Here is a 17,092-nt window from a genome sequence, read left to right on the forward strand (position 1 = left end):
AAATTAACATCTACCGATTAATTTAGACCATACTGACCTCTGTGAGTGCACCTTAAGAGGTTGGTAGGGGTTAAATAACCTACAGTGCACTGGAACGCAGTGAGGGGAGAAATGAAAAGGTGAAGAAAGGGAAGTGAACTCAGTGGGAGTTAAACGCACACTAATATCTCATTAGCCTCCTGGCCTCTGCCAAGATCCCAGCATGCACTACTCAGCCCAGGGGAACCATGGAGATGGGAGGATAAAATTGATGTGCATCAAGGGACAAATAGAGAGATAGAGGGAGGAATGGGAAAGGAGAAGCTAAAGAAGGGGAAGAAATATTATTTACTTTATGCTGCAGCCCTAATTTTAGTCCTTTCCTGCGTGTTCGTTATTGGGTCATTTGCAGTGTGCGGTAAGTGTTTTCTGAAAGCGCACTGGGTCGCTCTTACATTAGACTTTTAATGGAATGGGCTCTCACTAGTGAGCTGTGAATGAATAGCAATTTATCATAACACACCATCACAGAAAGCCACTTAGATTGCACACAACAAGTTTAGCTGATGCCACAGTAGATATCTTCTCTGTGTGGGATGTGCATATGCCTGTGTCTTTCTGCTTCTCGCTGTGTGTGCTTACCTGTAACCTTTAATCATCCCAAAAGAGTGCAATCTCAGCTGCAGCAAAAGCCTTCATTTTGTCTGATGGTAGAGAATAATAATGCCAATGCCCCTCCCATGCTGGGCCCCTGCCCCATTAAACCTGCCAGGCCCATCGTCATCATACATGCCATTAACTTCCACCAGACCTGCTACACCCCACTGCTACCTCCGCCTCCCCTTCAGGGTTTCCCCACCATCACTGTACATCCTCTGATGTAGGCCTTATGTTAGGTTATCCTTCAGCCTGTAGTGTTTCAGGACCTTTATTGCCACAAGTTTGCTTCATATTCCAATGTCACGTCAATTATCTGTGACCCCTTACAGATCAGTGTAATAGCAATAGTTGTTGAAATTCAGTTAAAATGTTTCTGTATTGTGTCACAGAGTTGTAATGTGTATCTGTATGCGTGTACAGTAAGTGTGTGCATGCATGAGTCATTGGCTCCTAGAGCATCTCCAGATGGTATCTTTTGGATTAGCAGCAGTGTGTCATCGTCTCCTCTCATCCTCGCTCCTCTGTATTTGTTATGTGTGTGTGTGTGTTTGTCATGTCAGGATGAAACAGACAGAATTTTAATTATTGTGCAAAACTGGCACACATCCCCTTTTCTGCATGCAGATAACCACCTATCTGCTGTCATGCCGCAATCCCAGCCCACTCAGATTGTAAATGGAATCACTAGGCCTTTTAGGGTTGAGCTAATTTTCTAAGTCATTATATTATTAAGTTACACGGTGTGTAATTCACAAAATTTAAAAAAAAAAATGTCCAGCTTGTTCCGTAGTGGAATGCAACTTTCCATTCACATGAAAGGTCATGTCTTTTCGCTTTGTGAGGTCCGGTTGGAACAGTGCCCGGCCAGGTCACCTTTATAAAGCCGTTAATTCAAACCTTGCGTCGCTGCATGAAAAAGTCATGTCATGAAAAAGTCAGTCAACTCGGTCAGTTCCCTGCCTGTGTTGTAATGTCTCAAATGGGATGCCCCGGATCACAGAATCTGTGACCCTTTGTCTGCCGATGGCAAGCATCTTCATTAGGCTCATCTGCAGGAATGGCCCACAGTGTCAACCAGTGCACGCCATTGAAGGACGGCACACATGCGCATGTCGCCTCATCTGCCACCTTTGGAGGTTTTGTTGACACAAGTTGGTAATGATGAGCAGAGTTGATTTTTTGATGACCAAACAGTCTGTAGTTTTGCATTAATACTTACTATTAAGTAAATAAAACTACTTCATAAAGTAGTTTTATTTACTTACTATTGAGTAAATAAAACTACTTTATGAAGTGCTGCTCATATTATCAAATACTTCCCATCAGAGAAGTGGATAAACATGCTCTTTTTTAAACTATATAACACACTCTGTAGCCCTGAATCGATGGACAGAGTAATGGTCGTTTAATAAAAGGGCTTTTTCTGACTACTCCAGTGTAATTCCTCTCGGATAAGAGATGCCCTTGATCTTGGCAGCTGATATTTAACCTAATCCCTGACCAAAAGGACTGTTTGTAGCCTTCAGATTTGGAGTCCTAAAACTCCTCAGCGTGACTTCACTGCTAAAGACACTCCTGTTTTCAGCACAACAGATAATGTCTAGATGTAATGGTGATCATTTTAATGCACAAAATCATCATCATAATTTTAGTGTCCACTGCTGATTGGAACAGGACATACCTCAAAGCAAAGGGCAGGTGGCGCAGATTGTCAATCAAGGGGGGGTAAAGCAGTGGTGTTAATATCCCTTTGATCCCTGCACATAATCCCACTAGATTCTTTGCTTAGATTAATTTTGAAGTCATAATGCGGAGTTTTTCTTTTTTCCTCCTCTGAGTCCAAATCCTCTTTTGTTAGATTGTACGTCTGAATGGCTTTGTGGGTGGTTGTGTGAGGATAAATGCTTAGTGGGATGGTAGGGGAGCACTGGTGGTATTTAAATTGCAGCCCCCCACCCCCATCCTTTGCCATTGTGCCCCTCAGAGAAACTCCTATGCAAGCTAGACTGCAGTGTCTTTCCTGTTTGATTTTTGCCACATCAGCTGAAAGCGCATAGCCCTGAGAATAGTAAAGATACAGAGATCCAAGTAACACTCAGCTCTTTCTTAATACCACCTGAGCCCTTTCGCTGCAACACACAGATAAAGCTGCCCCTATATCTATTCATTTTGGCAGAAACAAGCCCAGCAAATAAACAGACTTGTATTTTTTTATTATTCTGGACAGGCACAAAATAGGACCCACTTGCACAAACAAGGCAATATGAACTGTGTCAGTGTGCGGCCCCCAGCGAGGACCCCTGGACACTGCTGGAAAAAATGAGAGCCAGCCACCACCTGGTTTTAAAGATAAAGGCTTTATTGAATTGAGCACACACATCAAATAGAGCACATCGGCAACAGCAGGGCCTGTGTACTAGCTTTGCAAAGTGAATGAATCCTCGTCCCCCTTCTGGCGCATAATGTGCTCATGTCTATTGCCCGACTGGCTGCAAATACAAAAATGGCATTTAGAGACTTAATCTCAGAGCAGTTCACCCGGACACAGACTGTTGTTTTTACTTTATGGTCTTTGTTCCTCTGTTTGAGCATTCTGTCACTGAGATGATGCTGAACAATCGATGCAAAACTAATTTGTACACCGAAGAGCACATTAACATGCATAAGATGTTAAAAACATAATCTTTTCATTCTCTCTTTTTTCAACAGATGACATTTTGTTTACAGTTTGCCGCACAATTTCCGTCATGGTAAAACAAGTTAAAACACTCAACGTTAGCTTTTTTATTGTAGGAATGTGAACTAGTGAACATTAAAAATGTCGGGAACACACATTTGAAATGAGACTGGGGGCCGCATACCAACATGCTATTATTTGACAGTAATGAAAAAGTGAAAGTTCTAAACTAACTTATTATAATCTCAACTATTCTGCCTTTAAACTACTTTGTTCACTTTTCCCTCCTCCCTGCAGCCTACCTCTGCGTTTCTGGGTGAATGTGATCAAGAACCCCCAGTTTGTGTTCGACATACATAAGAGCAGCATCACAGATGCCTGTCTGTCTGTGGTGGCCCAGACCTTCATGGACTCTTGCTCCACCTCAGAACACCGCCTTGGGAAGGACTCACCCTCCAACAAGCTGCTTTATGCCAAGGACATTCCCAGCTACAAGAGCTGGGTGGAGAGGTGAGCTGTCGATACACACTAAACACTGCATGGATGAAGGGAGGATGTGCTTTCATTTCATTCCAACACACACAACACGATGGTAGCATTGTGATCTATGGGCCATGAAACACAATCCAAATTACAACACAGTGGGAATGGAAGGGAACACCCAGGGCTTGAGATCTACAGCACAGAGAAGTCAGTGTGTTGAGGGGGAAAAGAGAGGGAAAGGGATTTTTGAGAGCAGCTGAGAGTAGAAGCTGGTAATTTAAAAAAAAGTTTTGTTAAATTTATTTATCAGCAGGGGAGGCAAAGAGGTCCTGAATAAAAGATGGGGTAGTGTGAAGTGGTCAGAATTTAGGTGTTGCTGGCTTCCTTACAAGGAAAGCCTCAGGACGAGAATATATGTGCACTGCTCGAATGTGTGGAACCAAATGAGGAGCTTCAGGCTCAGGACTATACTCATTAGTCCTGTGTGTGTGTGTCTGCAGTGTGAGGAAACTGTGTGAGGGTCCTCTGTTGATCCATACATGGACATGTTTACATGCTGTCGGGAGAATAACAGTTTATGTGGACAGACAGCACCACTGTAGGGGGCAGCAATTTTAGCCTGTATTTAGTTACTGTTTTAAGCACTTTGCGTGTACACACTGTTGTCAAAGAGCTGTAAACAGAAACCATACACTGTCCTGTAGTGTGCATAAAGCATACTTGAGTTGCAAGTTTTGGTGGAGCTATACTGTCATGTGATCACCCCACAGTGGAACTGCATTATTCAGCTGTAATAATTCAGTAATATAGTGATGACTGAGTAGGAGTGGATCGAGTGCCGCTTCAGTCTGCTGTCCAACCGTGACAAAGTAAGGGTCATGCCAGGGAGAGGATTTAAAAGGCAGAATGCAGCAGCAGCTATGAAAGGAGACTGTGGAGGGAGAGGAAAGAAAGTGAGCCCTTTAGAGATACAGAGGAGACGTCCATCTTTTCTCTCTTCTTTATGCTACAACATCATATTTAGGATGGGATGTCGTTACCTGGTGAGCAAGCTAACGGTCTCCTATGGTTGTTCAGTGACTCCCTGTAGAGACAAAACACATGCATGTAATCTACAGAATCCCCTTGAAATAGCATAAATCAAGCTGGACAAGTATGCGTTTTCAGCAGTTTGTTGTTTATTTTTACATATATATTTAGAGTTGAGAGGCAGCAGGGCCGTGATATCCCCACAGAGCTTTTTATTTGCTGCACTATGTTGATGTTATTAATTTGGGGCTGTGATGTGAAGCAGACTAGTGAGATATTGACACTTGCCTCGAATTTGATGTGGGAGTTGATGGTCTCCAGACAATGACAAATCCATCACAGCTGTCATATCATTATTTGTTTACAAGAGCGTTTGCATATGGATCAGTACATTTGCAAAGCTAACTTTTCTTTTTTTTTTTTTTAGGACAGCTCTGATTGCAGCTATTCAGTCAAGATCAAAGATTTTCTATAGTTCTAGTTTCTATAGTCTATAGTTCTATAGGTCCCGTCAGGAGACAATCTTTTGCAGATGTGCTATAGTGTATACTCATTATTGTATACACTATAGAGGCTAATTCAACAAAATTATTATTATTATCAGTTATTTCCTCCCAGTCAGTTTTTGAAAGCAAAGAATTTTAATTTGGCTGATAAAAACTTTCTTCCTAAAACAAGTACATCTGGTCTCTGCACTAACAATCCCCTGCTAGGAGCTCCCTACAACTGCCCTCCAGCATTGAACAGGTGTTGATGTGTGTGTGTGTGTGTGTGTGTGTGTGACCTCTGTGCAAAGGCTATGAGCAACACCCACCTGCATTTTCCTTTGCTCGGTTTGCTCTGAAGATTTGCTTCCTGGCAAATGCATCGCTCGCTCACACATGCCCAGAATTAGGCAGCCAAACAGCGGGCCTGTCCTCGAGCGGCTGCAGCTACAGAAATTTAATATGTAAATATCCAGCTTTAATTAACATAGTTGATAGGGGCAACACAGCTGCTGCTGACAGTGACTGATTACCCTCACCTCAATGCAGTCGATGTGTTCTGATATGGTGTTCAAGGTTGAAATCTAAGGCCTGTCTGTGTCTGCCGTGACTCCATTTCTGTCATGTTACTATGCAACACACTTGTTGCCTCTGTGCTACATGAATTAGTTACATACAAAGAACTGCTGGAAACCACTGCGAGGAGTACTAAGCATCAAGGACAGCAGCTGCACTATCAACACGAACACACAACACTGGGTGTATTCTGTTTGAAAAGTCATTCAACATGTTTTCTAACAGTGTTCTCAGCAGTGACTGTAGTCCTAACGTGTTTATGCTTTGTTTTATTTCTTTCACTAGGTACTACTCAGACATTAGTAAGATGCCAGCGATCAGCGACCAGGACATGAACGCCTACTTGGCAGAACAGTCACGGATGCACATGAACGAGTTCAACACCATGAGCTCTCTCAGCGAGATTTACTCCTATGTGGCTAAATACACTGAGGAGGTACGCAATACAACACATCTGTTTCATCGTTATGTAAGATTTAGTACAATTTAGACAAAAGAATAGTTAAAGAAATACTCTAATGAAAATTGGTTTTATATAATTTACACTTATATCATTCTACCAAACAACAGATACTAATGAAAATGGCTATTTTGCTTACTACTACTACAAAACAAAATGAATGCTTTGACTCCATTTACAGTCACATTTAGTTTCATAGATAGACAGATAGAATTTAAATGAATAGCTTGTTTTGTTTCCGTGAGCAGTGTCTCAAATCATCTTCTCACAGGCCCGCTCCACCAATCAGATGTTTAGCCTGAGAGGCAAAGCCAAGGGGACAAAAATCCATAAAGCACTAGCTGCTGTTAGCAAAGTTAATTACTCAAGGTTATTTAGATGATTGTATCTGCAACTTCATCTGTCATCACCTTTCTTATGTGGTTCATGTTGGCCAGACAATTTGGATAAGCTATGCAGACATGTTACTCTCATCCCTGATGAAAATAACCACACCTTGGGACAAAACTCCAAACTTCTCATAGCCTTCGTTGAAGCTTACAGCACAACGACATGTCATAATAGTTGATTATTTGATGCAGGAGCTCACAGGAAATCACTTCAGTAAAGTATTCCTTTAACTGTTTTTAGAGTTTTACCAAAAGTATTTAAATTCAAAAATACAAAATGCACTGGAGCATCTTGGTATTGCCTTAAGTTAATTATGACAAAACACAAGATTTTAAAGTACTGATTGCAGTTTTGTGTTGAGTACTTTCAGTAACGTACCTTGACAGATAAGCGGTATAGAAAATGGATGGATGGATGGACTTTCAGTAATGTCTTTGTGTGTCTGTGTTTACCTCACTGTGGCAGATTGTGTGTGCACTGGAGCAGGATGATGCAGCAAGAAAACAGAGGCTGGCCTTCAAGCTGGAGCAGGTGGTGGCCTTCATGAGTCTGGAGAGCTGAGGACCGCACTTCCCAGGGCGCACTGGGAAGAGACCCCATCAGAAACCGAGCCGTGCCTGAGTGAAGACCTGTCCCCATCTTTTACATCACGTGACTTCCTCCCTCCGCCTTTCAAAGATGACCTTTTTTTCTGCTTCCTCTTCCCCGAGAAATATTTTGTTTTGCTCATCCACTCTGCTGCATAGACTAGTTTACCTGAGTATACCTGAAGGGTGGTTCGAGGCTGAGGTTGGCTTCTCCTGCAGTGCAATGTGGGGGATCCTTCGGCTTCACCACAGGGAGCGCTTCAAGGGGTGATTGCTTGAAAGCTGGCCATATTGGCATACTTCAGTCCCCCTGCTGGAAGAAAATAGGGGAAAAAAACATTTTTATGTTGCCTTCAAGAATTTACACTGGTAGGTGATTCTTTAAAAACCACGATGTTGGGTGACCATTTTGTTGAGAACTTTTTTCAGAAATAGAATAGTTAAAATAAAACCATCTCTATAGAGTCCAGTTTATTGTAGTTCTATATTCAATATATGGAATCAAGAGGAAACATCAAAAATGATGACTGCAAGCCAAATGAACACCTCTGAAGAAAACTAATGCAAGGATGGTTTGCCAAGTTTACACTGTACCTACAAACGAAGCATACATATCTGCGAAATTTGGGGCAAGTCCAGGCAAACCTAGAATGTTCTTGTGTTCTTTCAATGTAGCTGGAGTTGTATTTAAGAAAAAAGACTGATGGGGGCAGGGAAGGATTAGTGCTTCTCTGAACTTTTCATTTATCGAAATGTGACTGACACTAAAACTTTACAAACCAGAGCATCCCTAATCTATACTCCTTTGCAACGTTCGCACATTTTTCTCTCCCCAGCATACATTTACTTCAAAGAAAATGCTCACAATTTCTGCTTCCATCTGGCTTATGTGGCTACTGCAAAATTAACCTATTAGACAAAACCCTGGGGGCCCCGACCCAAGTTGGATCCTCTGTAAAAAGCACACAAACAACTCTGAAAGACAGTGTTTTGACTGCTCATCCAAACACCAGGAGCAGTCTTTTCTCTGGCTCTCGCCACTCCCAATCTTTTGCCGCCACTGCGACGGTCTATCAAAGCACACACACATGCACAGATACACACACAATCAGCAGCTGCCCAAGATCCTGCCTGCCCAGATATCTACACCAAACCCTGGAGAGGGTTAAAGGGAAGAGCTGACTGAAATGTACTGGGTAAGAAACTGCTTGATCAATAAAATAAGAAGAATGATTCAATACAGTGTAGCCAGATGATGGCTGACTGCTCCCTCCAGGGGCTCTGTTTGTGAGAGTAGCACTTCCTTCCCAGGATGTTCTTATTTAAAGACTTTTGTGTGGAGAAAATCAAACAAGATGGACTTAGTCGGTCAGCCAAAAACCAAAGGAGCTTGAAATTTTCAAAACGGTCAAAAATGTATTTGTAAAGTGCCACTGAGGAACTGAAAAAAGGGACTCTGTAAAAGACAACCACTTCTGGGAGAAAAAAAAACAAAATATTGTGACTGGAACTTTAAGAAACGTGTGTGATTTTTCTGACCTCAGTGTGTCGGGGTGAGAGGCTCTGCGGGCGAGGTGATCTGATCCTCCTTTCTCTTTCCATCATCCCGGGTCTCTCCAGCTCACGGCACATCGTTCACCCTTGTGTCTGGCTCCTGACGTAACCAGTTTTCTTTTCCGTTTTGCACAAGCGTTGGAGATGGTAGCTAGTCGCATACGGCAAAACCCCAACTCTTGAGTGTGTAACTGTTGAGGCGCTCTTGTCTGTATTAGTGTAGTTGTCCTCAGTGGCGGCAGGGGGCGGCCTTCTCCAAGCCTCAAAAAAAAAATAAAGAAAAAAAAAAGAGAAAAAGAAGAAAAAAAAAAGAAAAAAACTGATAAAGCAAGCAGGAACAGAACAGTAAACGAGCATCAGGGCAGGATAAAGAGAAAATGATAGACATTAACATTAGATAAGACTTGTTGGAGAGAGCGACTGAAAGAGAGATGATGGAGGCGCCCTCCGTCCCTTTTGACCTCTGCCCTTTCTTTTGCCTTGACAACGTGCCCCATGTGGTGATGTGAATGTGTGAAGACCGCCCTAGGTCCACCTTGGGTCCTTTATTGGCTTTTTAAGCGCATGTAAAACGTAAACAATTTAAGAAACTTATTTAAAAAAAAAAAGTGAAAAATAAGAAAATTAAGCCTTGCAATGATGATGTGGATGTGTTCTTTTATCTTTCTTTTGCTTGGAAGAATCGAGAAGGAAAAAGTGGATTGTTCATGTAATAAAAACTATAACTTTCGTTTAAGGTGGAACCTTTATCCAGTTCAGCCCCTGCTACAGATCCTCACGCCCGTGGTTTTTGTGAAGTGTTAGATGCTAAAGAAAACATATTATATACCCTTGCATGTTGACCTATTTGGATGGTATGAAATAGAACTGACTTGCTCAAAGATATTTATATACTACTACTGCTTCTACTAGGGACTTATGAGTCTTTTACAAGCCAACTGTTCATCTTAAGATTCTGGATCTAACGTGAACCCTGTTTTGAATTCCTTGTCCCATTTTCTCTCCATGCCAGGCCATCAGTGTTTGGTGCGTCTCCTCTGTGGTTTTAGTTTTGGTACACAGAAGATGCAAGTTGAGTCTTGCTTTGTCTTTGCTGCTATTACATTTTTCTTTTTTATTTGTCTACTGCATTAGATTGATCATTTCATTTCAGTTGAGCCCTGAACAGCAAAGAAAACAAACTGAGTGAAGCCCTGTTTTCAACTGATGGGCACAACTCGTGAAAACCAACAGCTGTTGTCTGACAGGTTCACTGCAGAAGAAGCACCTAAAGACTGCTTCTGTTTGCCACCGTGTGTGTGACAAAGTACATACCATCCCTTTCACTTTTTGAAAAAACACCTGGAATAACCAATGCATACATGTGATTTATCATACAGATAAACATAACTTTCTAATAAGTCATATGCACATTAGGTGTAATAGTCGACTGAGTTTTGGCAAGTGACTGTTTCTTTTTTTAGTCCTCGTGTCAAAGGTGAGATATCCAAGTCCTTTTCCTTTAATTGCTGTCTGCAGGTACACAGTATGATGAATGTCTGTTGTTTCAACTTGGAGGGGTACATTCACAAGGTGTTTGACAGGTTATGTAGTAAACATATCAAATCTATCTATGTCTGTTATTGGAAAATGAGTGGAATAAGGATTCATTTAGCAACTGGGTGATTAATTTATGCAAGGCTGCCGTTAATATTGTGAGAAACGTACTACTGAATCATCTCTAAGCAGTCTCCATGAACCCCTTTGTTCGTGTAGCCAATGTATCCACTGTCTAGATAAAGCCGTGTGTTGACAAATAACACAAGGTGAGAGTCCTGGACCGTCATTGTGAATCTGCCCCCCGGTGTAACTTCCTGTCTTTCATTTCTCCCTGCCCCGTCCCTTCCCCTGCAACAAAGGTTGTCTGCTAGAAGTCAACCCGTGTTGCCAAAAGCGCAGATAAAGTTTCCACCTTCAAACGTTTTGTAGGAACTAAAAACGTCCTCCTAGCTCAGTGTTATAGCAGGTGTTACAGAAACATGCTAGAAAAGACTTTTACTAGACCATATTTGAAAGAGAGAGTATCTTATCGAGAGATAAAAACGAAACCTGGGGGATATAAGGCGAGCTTCTCTAACTTTGTTATAATTAATTGTATACCTGTGTATGTAAATATAATGCATTCCTATTTTGCAGTCAAGAACAAAATACTATTTGTAATATAGAATAAACTTTATTATGAAACCAATCATCATCACCATTGTTTTTCTTCTTTGCAGGCCGCAGTGTTGTAGGAGGCTAACTGACAACAGCTACACCTGAATTATACTGTCATAATGTCAGAGTTATAAGATACTAAAATCTAAAACAGCATGGGCTGAATCCAAACGTACTACGGGCCAGATTTACACTTTAACAAGCCCCTTACTCCACTGGGAAACACACTGCCTCCTGCAAGATGCGCACATGATAAATATTTAAAGATCCAGTCAAACTCCAAGACCTCTTCACAGGATAACTGTGGGTGGAGGTGTGCCAGCAGTTTGCTGAAGTCATCAAAATCAAACAAGAAAAAGAATCACTAATGAGTAAGTTGTTCTGCCCTGACAGGTGCACCAGAACCGACACAGGAGATGGTCCCAAGATCAGGTACAGTCTGAAAACACCTGTGGGTGTCGCCATATCTTCAACACATCTGAGCCTTATGCTACCTACATACTATGCACAGTGACCAGCAAAATAGGACATTAACTCTGGATTCTCCAAATGCGAATTCAGGTTACGCTGTGTGCCACCAAGTAGCTCCATAGCTAATTTTCCTTTCCATCCTAGTGACAGGGGCCATGTCAGTCAGAGTGGTTCCTTCTGAGGCCATCTAGGGTCTCTCACTGTCTAGTGTCAAGACAACAGAAGATGACAGATGCCTTTTGTTGTATTCAGAGATTTCTAATTATTCTGTACTGTACATAGCAGTGGCAGCACGAGAACTCTAACATAAAAAGAGGACCCTCAGCTTTTTTTTTTGATGCATAATGGCCCAAATCATTTTAGACTTTAAGTATCCAAATTATTCAAATTATGGTTTTAGCCAATTACTTCAAAGCCTATGGCCTGATTTTCCACAGCACCACTGGGGAAGATAGAGAAACCAGGCCTAGAAAAAAATCTTTGCACAGGGGAAGTCATGCTCTGAGTGCACACACTGAATTGTCCGCTTCTGAATAGGAATAGCTGAAAGAGTAAATCTGTAAACATAACTCGGCATCCAACAACTTCCTTTACTCGATGACAAAGCTTTCAGAAACAAACATCAGTGGAACTGCAAGTCGGAAGCTTTAATGTCACTGGGGACCAGAGAGACACGCCCCCAGGACTGTGACTCATAGATGCCACAGTGTCCTAAACCAGGTGTTGGCAATATGCAACCTCAGTATCAGTGGTTGCAAGCTACCATAAAATAGGAGGAAGAAGAAGCAGCAACTATGCACAACTGATGACCATGGAGGAGCCAGTAGGGGGAACAGGACATGGTCTGATATTAGGTGAGATATATATATATACATATGTATATAATTTTTAATTTTTTTTCTTATTAAATATGTGATTTCTTGTTGTTTTGAACTGTCTCAGCTTGTTTGTTTAAACGTTTGAGCCTATGGTTTTTCTTTTTTAGAATTACAGTTTCACTAGTGCATACAAAGTACAGCCGGGGTTGGAGGGCGGTGGGGTCTGGAGCACAGCCTCAGCCATGGCATCACACTCACAAAAGATATTCAGTGTCTGATTTAGCTTACCGGGTCTCCAAAAACACACTGCAGTTCAAGGCTGAATTACAAAGAGACAGAGCTGACAGCAGCAGTAGGAGTCAGATGTTCATGCAGGGAGCATCCTTGTTATACTCCTAAACTAACATTTTTCCAGCCAACTCTTCTCCTCATCTTAATGAGGAGAGCTTAGAGAGACAAACAGGATTCAGCAGGGCTGCGTGTACATCATACAGATGTAAATTCAATACATTTTCCCAACTTTGACAACTTTTGCGGTCCATCTTCCAAGTTGGACTTGGTAGTTAGAAACTGGCTGATGGATTTTCTAATTAATGAGTAAGACTGGCTCACTGGGCCTGGACCTCTCATTGTGTTTGGCTCTAACTCAGCCTATTACTACTCCAAGTGATGCAAATGCTTCTTAACTCCTAATCTGAGTTGTTGTAAAATAAACTCCATGGGGTAAATCCATGGATCTTATTTATATTGTCAAGAGGCAGGTTATAAAATCTTCTTTGGTTTAATGAGATGTGTTCCCTGACAAGATGCAACTGGAGCTATCATAATGAAGGCAAACCAAATGTCTGCCACCAAAATAATTAGGAAACAGCAGCACTGGTAAAGATTAGTTGAACCTATAATAATCTTCTTCTTCTTGAAGTCATTCAGGGAATCAAAAAGGGAAATCCCTGCCTTGAAGCACACATCAGTCTACAAAGCTTAGCCACAGTTCTGCAGTAAACACACAGGTTGATTTGACTCTACAGTCAGCATTGTTCAATATCAAACATCAAAGGCAGTCAAAACACGCACTTTAATGTCCCAATTTTCTGATTATTGGCCCATCAACTGTGTTATCTCCTAAAACACACAGCTTTCATGGCTCACTTTTCGCAACATCAACTTTTTCAACGGGTGCAGCTGCACAACACAGCATATCACTTCTCCAGGAGAACAAGGCCATCTTGAAACACCTTCTCAGAGACACACAGGACTTTAAAAGTCAGAGGTAAACTGAAAAAAAAAAGACAAGTAAATGGAAAACAGGAGTGACAGATGAGGAAATAGAAAGTTCTGTGCAGCAAAGGAGGGCAGGGGTGGTTTGAAGAGTAGAAAACAGAGTGACAACACGCTGGAAGGGTAAGCCCATGGACGTGAGGCTGTAGAACCAGGAAGGCCAAGTGGCTGATGGGGACGAGAGATTGAATTGGCCCAGTGTCACCCTCCATATACCAACCAGTGAACTGGGAGTAATGGGTGAGAAATGGAAAGGGGGAAGGTGGAAGGAGAGAGAGAAAGAGAGGCGAGAGGGCCGCCAAGTGTCACCCTAATTTTCTGACCAGTGAGGTGGGAATAATGGAAGAGAGGAGAGAGGCAGCTCTGAGGGGTGATGGGTTGGAGAGAGGTTGGATGGAGCTAGCGAAGGGGCCGGGATGATAGAGAGCCGGCTATGATTGCTTCACACCAGGGGTGGTTTTCCACACTCCCATGATCACTGCAGCCCTTTCACCCCAACCCCCAACCCTGCCATCGTGTCCACAGGCGCGGAGACGGAGATCGAGTGATGCACAGACAAGCAGGGGGAAAAGAGAGGAGTTTGGCGCTTTGCTGGCAATCAGTGTTAGAAAGCATGTGGGGTTGTGGGACTTTATAATCGATAAGGCTGAACCTGCATCTTTGGGGACTTGAACCCATATTCATCCCCTGGCCACCTCAGCTTAACAGACTTATCTTCAAAACAAGAGACTATTAGATTTACTGTCACCAGAGCAATTCCAAAGATTAATATCACTATCAGCTGCTGTGGCAAAGTTCTCTTACAGGAAGGAAAAAAAAGACATGTTTGAGTAACAGGTCCAGGCAGGAAACTAATGTTATAGAAAAAGAGGATTGCTCATACAGCTCAGTAATCTTGGGAGTATAAAAACACTTCAAGCTCAGTAATGGTTTAGCCTGGCTAATGGTGCCAGTCTGTCTCGTGTTTATGATGTATCTCTAACACTCACTGGCTTTGGAGCATGAAAGCAGCAGAGGAGAAGAAGGGGATTCCATCTAAACCAACACGTTAAAGTTCACTTGTCTTTTACTGTTCTGATGTTTCAGTTAACAGTATGGCAGTAAGTTGTTTCTGTGCAATTACTGTTTCCAAAACTGGGATAAATGTTGTAGTTTTTGCAGGAAAATACTGCCAAAAAAAAATACTCTCTCTCTCTCCTTTTGCCAGAAACTGTTATTAAAACATCTGGTTACTGCCTGTGACACTGAGTTTTGCAGTGAGGCTTGTCATGCGTCTCCTGTCATGTGGATAACTGGCTGTTGTTTGCACGGCCTGACTGGCAGATTGATGATGAGGAGCGCAGCTTGGACACTGGCTGACGGGTCTAATTTCAGCAGTGGACTCAGAGATATTGACAACTGCACAGAAGGAGATGGGAGCAATTACCGATATTCGTCCATTCTCCTCCGTCTGCTCTGTCTTAGTAAACATTTGCGTTGCTGATAGCAGCAGGGATAGAACGGGAAAGAGATGAGACAGACTCGAAATTACAGCCAGAAACACCCAAAATACCACAGACAGAGTGAACATATTAGTCTGTCAAAAGGTTTCAGAGCAAACAGTGTGAACCCTAAAGTAAGCTTCAAGTTGAGACGAGGTGTGTTAAGTGACAAGTCTCCTTCCAGGTAGATGCTTGAATCTTAGTCCTATTAAATAGCTTCCCCTGCTCGGTCCATCAGAAGCTAATTGGCTAAAACTGATCAAAATGTCCCATTTATGCTCAAATTATGATATGCGATTGTTACCAAACTGCATATCTGAAACCTTTTACATCTGGATCACTGGATAAATCAGCAGCGTGGCACAGGGTCCAGACATGTCCTGCTAAACACTGCCATTGATCTTACACAACCCTGCCTCCCTCTCTCTCTACACACACACACACACACACACACACACACACACACACACACACACTCTACATGCTCTGAAGTCTCTCCTTTATGGGCTCCACAAATCTTCTCCCCCATTTCAGCTCCTAATCAATAACAACCATGCAATTCCTTCTAAACTGCACATTTGCTCCCCCGGCTCCGGGACCATATGCTCTCACCGAAACACGAATTACCAGAGCTGTGTGAGCCTATACAACACAGTGAATTGATTACCTGGTTGAGAAGTACATTGAATTTATTATTACTTTATTGTCCAGCTTACATGTCCAGCGTGTTTTTCCTGTTGATAATGGATTATGGCTGTGCAGCAGACAGGTACGATTCCAAAAAGCCTCTTTGCTCTACAAACATGGACACATGTATAAGCTACAGACGGAGGAAATGGTTTTCAGACTGTAATTGATTTGGCTCAACACGGTGACAGATGCACACTTTACTTCTTCAAGTCCAAACCATAACAACAAACTCTTTTAGCCAAGAGCAAACAACAAAAAAAAATGAGACACTATGTGACACACTTTATATTTGCAAACGTACTTCTGCACCAGCACAATTGTTCGACAGCTTGAATCCCGTTAGTTTGAACTTAAAAATAATCGCGAAATGCAAATTTTATGACAGAGACAATGTAATCAAGGTATCTGTGAGAGTGTATGTGTTCTGGCATGACAGTAATATTTACCAATTAAAAAAGAATTTAAGTGTATTTGTCATCTGAATTTAAAGCCAATCAATCAGTCAAAGTTGTTTTCAATAAATTTGACTTTTCTTTTTACTTGACATGCTTTTAAATGAGGGCCGTGAACATATGAGTTATGTAAGTCATGCGTCGCTTCTAGAGGTAGAACAGCTACTCAATAAATCAGTGCATTTTCCTTATCAGCAGAACTTGGCTCTGACAGTGACTTATTTTTCCTCAAACTGGTGGAGCAGTTTGAGGAAAAATAATAAAAATAAAAATTGCTCCCACCTTGATTCCAAATTTATTCCAAATACTTCGAGTTGGATGTTCAACTGCGGATTTACATATGAGGTATTTATTACTTTGACTTAGATGTTCAGTTCAGGATTTATCCAGTGTCTGATAAATTAGAACAGACTGTTCATTTCCGATTTTTTTAAATCAAATTTTAATTGGCTATCTGCTTTTTCTTGCTACAATCTATCATTGTTACACCAGCCTCTGAAAATCAAATATGGACTGAGCTCTAATCACTTCTGCTTACAGTACATTGTAAGATACAATTCTGCAAATGGATTAAGAACAAAAAATAAAAAGGCTAACATTCTGCTGTTTAGTCAAACAATGTCCATGATCATATCTGAAGGGGACAAAAAAAAAAAAACATCCATCAATCATAGTCAAAGGGATCTGTGTGTCTGTGAGCTGCTCCGGTGGGGCAGCAGACAAAGGGCAGCCCTCTATCATAGTCAGCCACCTGTGGGCTTCTGTCCCTGGCTCAGTCACACTCCTCATAGTCTGTCTACAATGGACAGGAGCCCATCAGCTGGCC

General features: G+C 41.9%; 1 protein-coding gene and 1 long non-coding RNA gene across 5 annotated transcripts in view; one reads left to right on the forward strand and one right to left on the reverse strand.

The window, feature by feature from the left end:
- The window catches only part of plxna4 (plexin A4), a 219,770-nt gene extending 211,516 nt beyond the window's left edge, over nt 1-8,254 (forward strand). For all 3 annotated transcript variants that reach the window (XM_046379466.1, XM_046379467.1, XM_046379465.1), the window contains exons 30-32: nt 3,614-3,826; nt 6,175-6,325; nt 7,205-8,254. In XM_046379466.1, coding sequence (XP_046235422.1) covers nt 3,614-3,826; nt 6,175-6,325; nt 7,205-7,300 — 460 coding nt within the window. In that variant the 3' untranslated portion in view covers nt 7,301-8,254. The remainder of the gene's footprint in view (nt 1-3,613; nt 3,827-6,174; nt 6,326-7,204) is intronic.
- LOC124053895 overlaps nt 3,822-17,092 on the reverse strand; it is a 73,406-nt gene continuing 60,135 nt past the window's right edge. Inside the window, exons 5-10 of one of the 2 annotated variants that reach the window (XR_006842259.1) lie at nt 8,866-9,141; nt 7,496-7,639; nt 7,192-7,322; nt 5,643-5,760; nt 4,840-4,883; nt 3,822-4,730 (exon numbers count right to left, since the gene is read on the reverse strand). This is a non-coding gene — a long non-coding RNA (uncharacterized LOC124053895). Of the gene's footprint in view, nt 4,731-4,839; nt 4,884-5,642; nt 5,761-7,191; nt 7,323-7,495; nt 7,640-8,741; nt 9,142-17,092 lie in introns of those variants that run through there. The other variant, XR_006842258.1, reaches the window with a different exon arrangement.

The sequence above is a fragment of the Scatophagus argus genome, chromosome 22 (genome assembly GCF_020382885.2).
Source record: "Scatophagus argus isolate fScaArg1 chromosome 22, fScaArg1.pri, whole genome shotgun sequence".
Lineage (NCBI taxonomy): Eukaryota > Metazoa > Chordata > Actinopteri > Scatophagidae > Scatophagus > Scatophagus argus.